At 46.1% G+C, this 7,204-nt stretch overlaps 1 protein-coding gene across 1 annotated transcript in view; it reads left to right on the plus strand.

Annotated features, from left to right (window-relative positions):
• Window positions 1-7,204, plus strand: part of LCA5L (LCA5L, lebercilin like) — a 22,374-nt gene that overhangs the window by 12,044 nt on the left and 3,126 nt on the right. The window contains 3 exon segments of the mRNA XM_006916734.2: window positions 3,844-3,928; window positions 5,259-5,365; window positions 5,548-5,659. Coding sequence (XP_006916796.1) covers window positions 3,844-3,928; window positions 5,259-5,365; window positions 5,548-5,659 — 304 coding nt within the window.

The raw sequence follows: 7,204 nt of genomic DNA on the forward strand, positions 1-7,204 counted from the left end.
GGAATATCACTCAGCCGTAAAAAAGAATGAAATCTTGCCATCTGCAACAACATGGATGGACCTAGAGGGCATTGTGCTGAGTTTTGCCATCTGCAACAACATGGTTGGATCCAGAGGGCATTGTGCTGAGTCAAGTAAATCAGACAGAGAAAGACAGATGTCCTATGTGGAATTTAGAGAACAGGATAAACAAACAACAGAAACAAGCTCACAGATACAGAGAGCACTTTGATGGTTGTCAGATTGGGGGGTAGGGTGGGGGAGGGGATTAAGAGGTACAAATTGGTAGTTACACATAGTCATGGGGATGTAGGGTATAACGTGGAATATAGTCAGTAGTACTGTAATAACTATGGTGTCACATGACTACTGGTTTCATTGGGTGATCACTTCATAATTTACATAAATGTCTAATCACTGTGTTGTACACCTGAAACTAACATATTATTGCATGCCAACTAAAATTGAAAATTTTTTTAGAAATTAAAAAGTTATGGGAAACTCAGCAACAAACAAGCAAAGAACCCAATTTAAAAATGAACAAAGAACTTGGATAGACATTTCTCCAAAGAAAATATACAGATGTCCAGTAAGCACATGAAAAGATGCTCAATATCACTAATCATTAGGGAAATGCAAATTGTAATCTCAGTGAGATACCACTTCACACCCATTAAGATGGCTATTTACAAAAAAAAAAAACAAAAAACCAGAAAATAACAAATATTGCTGAGGATGTACTTCCTGACTGATGTACACACCACCACCTATGGAGCACTCTGGCCTCCCAAACTGGACCTAGATCTGATTAAACATTCAGACCTAACTACCAATGTAAAAGAAACCCAGGCAGGGGAACATGATAAACAACATCTCGGGGATGCAATCAGCAGCATCAGACTGTAGGAAACTCTGCAGCACAAATAACCCAGATTCTACAAGTAAATAGCAAAGAGAAACAAAGGAGTTGAGGATAGAATTTATAGATTAAAAGAGGCTATGAGAAAAAGTCAACTAAAAAACAATCTGACTCAAAACAAGAAAAGGACTTAAACATTTCTCCAAAGAAAATATAGGAATGGCCAAGAAGCATATGAAAAGATGCTCAACAGATCTTTAGGAAAATGCAAATCAAAACTATGAGATGCAACTTCTCGCCCATTAGGATGGCTACTATCCAAAAAAAAAAGTATTGGCAAGAATATGGAGAAATTTGAACTGTTGGTGGGAATGTCAAATGGTACAGCTACTATGGACAACAGTATGGCAATTCCTCAAAAAATTAAAAATGCATATGATCCAGCAATTCCACTTCTGGCTATACCCAAAAGAATTAAAAGCAGGTCTCGAAAAGTTATTTGTACATCCATGTTCATAGCAGCGTTCACAATGGCTAAAAAGTGGAAGCAACCCGAGTGCCCATCAGCAAATGAATGGACAAGTGAAATGTGGTATATGTGCACAGTGGAGCATTAGGCAGCCCCCCTTTGTCAAGACAGCACAAGGGGGAGAGCGTAGACTCCAGCCCTTGATGGGGCGTCACAAGGTTCTGGAAGAGCATATGGGACCAGAAACACTGCTGTAGCAATTTTAGGAAAAGACGATCCATCACACAAACACGAACTTTAATACTTGAGCGTGGGAGGGTATGGTCCCAAAAGTCGACACTTCTATTTCTGTACCTTGAAACTCATTTCAAAGTCATTCGATGGTTCATTCCCGGATTTCGGCACCAACACACACAAAAAAGTCATTCGACACCAAGTCTAGGCCCCAAGTCTAGGCCCTGCACCATTTCCAGAATCTGAATCAACGTAAGAGGATGATGCCAGCCTTCCACAGCTCCCGAACGTACTGCACCCAGCTGTCATCCAGGCTGCAAGCTTCCCCCTGCCAAAGAAATCGTGTCTATTAAGACATTGTCCCCTCTGAGTTTTGGAAGCTGTCCGTGCTGACCTGAATAAAGTTCCACACCATAACTCGACTTCCGCTTTAACACGGACCTGCTGCTCTCCGAGCCTGTGCGTAGCCTTTCCCACAAATATTCCACAAGCATTTGTGAGCCTCCCTGAAGGCGGATCTTATTTCTCAGTGTTTCTCGTGATTAACTGATTGAACTCAATCGCACGAGTATCCTGGATTGTGTTCTGAGCCTGCCGTCTTCCGCTCGGGGCCCAGCTCTGTGGTGGGTACCTGGACTTAAGCCTTTGTTCCCGTTACCTCCGTCTGACCTGGCCATCCCTGCGCCAGTCACCTGTCCGTCAGCAGTTCTCAATCTACCTCCTCACTCCCTCTGCTGCTGGAGTACCTACTGACCCTCTGAGGATCCCCATCAAACCAAGAGACGTAACCGAATTTTCCAGATAATCAAAACTTGGCCCTCTAGGCCCAGCAATTGCACTTCTGAGTACTTATCCAAAGGAAACCAAAACAATAATTCGTAAAGATCTATGCACCACAATATTCATGGCAGCACAATTCGCAATAGCCAAGATATGGAAGCAACCTAAATGCCCATCTACAGATGATCGGATAAAGAAATTATGGTTCATATATACAATGGAATATCACTCAGCCACTAAAAAAAAATGAAATGCTACCATTTGCAAGGACATGGATGGACCTAGCAGTTATTACGATGAGTGAAATAAGTCAGAGAAAGATAAATACCACATGATTTCACTTATATGTGGAATCTAAGGAACAAAAAAAACAAACTAATCAAAAACAGACTCACAAATGTAGTGGACAATTTGGTGACAGACAGAGGGGACGGGGTTGCGGGGCTGGAGAAATCGGGTAAAGGGTTAAAGAAGTACAAATTATAGTTGACAGGTGGTCACGGGGATGGGGAGCATGGCAGAGGGAATGCAGTCAGCATTAATATAACGGCTAGGTAGAGGGCCAGGGGAGGGAGGGAGCAAATGGGGGGATCGTTTTATGAACATATAGATGTCTAAACAATGTACTGTACACTCAAAACTAATTCAAATAAATAAATTTAAAAAAACAAACTTGGCCCTCTCGACATCTAAATCTTTTTTTGTGTCTTCCCCCATCCCTGAGCCCCTCGCTCCCGGCTCTTCCTCTCTAACCAGACAGCGGGACACGCCCTTGATGCATATGCCCACCTCTCCTTGATTGGGGCTTTGACTGAATCCCGGGGGTCTGGAGTGAACAGGCTTGCCTCTTGACATATGCGGACGAAGGAGTGTTTGGTATTTAATTAGATCTTTTTTCCCCCATCAACAAGCCAGGATTTCAAATCTTTCATTTTGCTGAGACTTTAAAAAGTCAATATGGAAATGTAAAGCCGAACAATGCTATAGACTTTACTCACCCTGCACCTGCTATCTAAATGCAGCCCCGCCTACTAGAACATTCCGTGATGAGGGAGACATTCCCGTCTTCACTGGCCGACACTGTGCTCACCAGTCACAGGTAGCTACTGAGCACTTGAAATATGGGCAATGTGACTGAGGGCTGAATTTTTCATTTTATTTTATTTTAATTAGCTCAAATCTCAACGTGGCTAGTGGGCACTATTGTACCGTGCAGAAGAGCAATGAACTTCATGGCACAGGCTCAAGGGACAGAAAAAAGTGAAAGAACCTGGCTTGGAAACTTTCCAAAAATGTTGTCCTTATCACAATACTTTGTCACTGTTAAAAAGTACTTTCTGATGTCAGGAATTGTATATAATGATATGACCTATTTCTGTTTCCGCTAGAATTATAGATTTTATTCAGAGAATACTGAATTCACGTAAATTGCTTTTTAAAAGAAATGAAGGTTGTTAAAAGCAAGTATTTATAGAAAAATTGGTATTGTGGTTTTCTTTAGGAGAAGGATCGAGAGCTTGAAATTAAAAACATCTACACTAATAGGATACTTAAAAATTTACATGACAAAGAAGATTATCCAAAAGGTATGTTTTAATCATTTTTGCTCAAAATCTATTCTTAAGTAACTAGTCAATTTTTCTAACTTGTATCACCATAATAATGGATATTTTTAAAAATCATTTTATTGGGCATTGGAACAGTTTTTGTGATTCTAGGAAAATAATGAAACCGCACTATGGTTGAAACATCTAGAAAAGCATAGAAATACTTTCCTACTTTCTTCTCGTCTTGTATGTTCTTACTTCAGGAGAAATGAGAGAACTTTTCAGTTTGAAGCAAAACGTCTGCCAAATTTTGAACTTCCTAAGAATATCTATTAGCCAGTGTGCGGACTTTAAAATCAACTTTATTTCGGTACAGTTCACCTCACTAAAAGGCATCCATGTTAAGTGAGCAATTAGTGGGTTTTGACAAGTGCCGATACCCACGTAACCACCGCCCGGGAAGATACAGGCCATTTCCATCTCCTCCGGAAGGTCCCTCGGGCCCCCTTTGCAGTCAGTGGCCCCATCCCTGGCCTGAGGCGACCACTGAGTCCCTTAGGTTGCAGCAGCTGAGACGGCCTGTTCTAGAATTTCGTTTAGTCCAGCATAATGTTTTTGAGACCCATCCACGGTGCTACGACTACCAGTAGTTCGTACCTTTTTATTGCTGAGTAGTATTTTTCCCTTCGAGACAGGATGTACTTACCTTCCGCCCCCATAAGAGCCCCGGCTGGAATACTCTGCTCAGAAGAGATACGGCAGGGACATTCACCCTGCTTTAGTAGAAGTGACCACGTGTTTATTTTTGAAGGCAACAGCCTCAAATTTCCCTGCCTGCCTTTGCTGCCTCTGGCTTGTAAGCCAGAATAACAGCCAGCAGAGGTGATGACAAAATCGACCATGGGGGCATTCAAAAGGGATAATGAATGCTTCAGGGAAAAGGCGGTCTCAATTTCGCGGTCCTGCCTCTTGGCCTGGGCCCGCTAACCCTTGGCAGGCAGGGACCACGACACCGGAGATGGCGGTCCTTGCTCCCTCAGCTGCACGCCTGCAGTTTTGAATCCCGTGAACAAACAGGGACAGCCGTGCCCTCGATCAGGGATGCCGACCCATCCTAACGCCAGCTTGCTTGGGACCCTACCACGGTGATGTGCATAACCTTCGTGGCCCAAAATAAGACACAACGAGCCGAATGGTGAGGTGGGGGAGTGAACGTGGTAAATGTTATACATATATTGGAAGTTTTTAGAAAATATCTAATGTACTTTGTTTTGCTACATTGCAAACTTCAGTGTTATTTTACATTTAAAATCAATATTGCTTCCAAATATAAGATCCATTTCTCATATACAAGGTGCCTGTTCTGTAGTTTCTTCAACAAAATCAGTACAAGCAGACAGGAAAAAAGTTTCATTTACAACGATGAGACACCAGGAAACCCAAAAATCAGAAGACGTTCCGTGTTTGATGACTCAGGTACAGCAAATTTGAAATCTCACAATGTCTAATTAAACATAGCTTTACAAAAATAAATTAGGCTATAAACAGTCACTTGTTCTACACAAAAAGTATTTTTACTCATTGAATGAAATACAGTTTTAAATTATCTGTACCCCCCCACCCCCCAAAATGTGTTCTGCTGCTTTTCTAAATTATAGGGTAAAAAGACAGCAGGAAACATTGGTCATAAAGAAAAATCAGCTGAAATCATCCGTGCGATTCCTCACTATATCAGTAAACTTCTAGAGGATTCCAAGAGAAAGTATGAAGGTCAGTGTAACAACTTTTAAGTCTCCTTTACTCTGATTTGATTTTTGTAAGCTGTGAATTACTGCTGTATGTTGTGGGCGTGGACAAACGCGCACCTCAGACACGTGGATCCGGTGGAAGGCGCGATTATCAGGCGAACCTGCGCGGCCACCACGGTGCTGGAGACCCGGCTCGCGGGGCCCCGGGGACCTCCGCGGGCCCTTCGTTCGCACGACACGCTCCGCCCGCGGGAGCCTCGGTCCCCAGCGCTGCGCTGCGCTGCGCTCGCCGTCCCCGGCCTCGTTCACGAGTGTCCTACACGGACGCCGTTTTGCAGAACCAAACGCAGCTGAGGGAAGCGCGCGCTGGCGCTGACGGACAGCAGCCCCGAGGGGCTAAGCTGGACGGAGGCTCCGCCTCGGCGTCCCGCTGTCCAGGGGCTCCGTCTGGGCGCGGAGAAGCCACCAGCCCACCCCGCAGGCAGGAGGGCGGCATCGCCAGAGCTCCCGCCGGCTCCCGGGGGCAGGTCAGAGCGGACGCTCTGTGGCTGTGGGGCGGGAGGGGACAGAGAGCCACATCTGCCGCAGGCAGCGGTCAGCATCTGCGAGGACCTGCCCAGCTGGCGCCGGCGCCGGAAGGGTGGCGAGCAGGGTCTGGCAACGCCGGCCCTCTATGCTTAAGCCCGTCCGCCCCTGCCCAGTGGCCCCCCTGCCTCTGCGACATCCTGGCACCTCCCGACCCCGGCTTCCCGCAGGTTCCGTCACCTCCCCCGACTCAGTGGTGGCGTGTTTCCTAACCACGTCCTCTTTCTTGGTAAACACCATCATGTCCACTAGCTTCTTGAGATGGGTGCACTTAAGGCAGGTGTGCGTACCTTTGATCTGGAAATGTCACTATTCTACCCTTCATTAATAATTGGCTAGAAAGAAAATTCTAGGTGGGAGATCCTTTTCTTTCCCTTAACATTGTTTTCACATTAAATGATTGCTGAGGGCGCTCTGCGTGAAGCCGCACGCGCTGGGCAAGCTCGGCCTCCACGGGAGGAATGGCCACTGCCACCCGGGGCTGGGGTCACACCTCTGGTGTGGGGCCCCACTGGCCTCTGAGTGACGTCTGGATTACACAGAGGCGTGGCGGCACTGTGGTCACTGGTCCCTTCCATCACCCGTGTCGGCCTAGAAAGCTTGGTTTCTTCTCTGGAGTGTCAGGGAACTTCAGAGAGAAGAATACGCTCACCGCGCACTCTTGAGACACATTTCTCTCTCTCTCTAGAATTCCTCTCTCATTTTCCTGGAGTACAAATCGGCAATTTTATTTCAGAATGTGTTCACGTGAGACAATTTGCCCGCCCTTTCGGCCTTGTCCACACTCTGCCCCAGAACGGCTGGCCGAGCCGGTTTACAGACAGTGGCCTGGTCTGGTCAGGACGTGGCGGTGGACGCGTCTGTGCCTGCCCAGGCCTTTCCCAGGGGGCTGCTGGTGCCTGGCCCCGGGGAAGGGCAAGCCCGTGTCCCCGTCCGCAGGCCGTCCCACTTGGCAGCAGGCTGGGAACAGCTTTCCTGATGC

The sequence above is a fragment of the Pteropus alecto genome, unplaced genomic scaffold (genome assembly GCF_000325575.1).
Source record: "Pteropus alecto unplaced genomic scaffold, ASM32557v1 scaffold97, whole genome shotgun sequence".
Classification (NCBI taxonomy): Eukaryota; Metazoa; Chordata; class Mammalia; order Chiroptera; family Pteropodidae; genus Pteropus; species Pteropus alecto.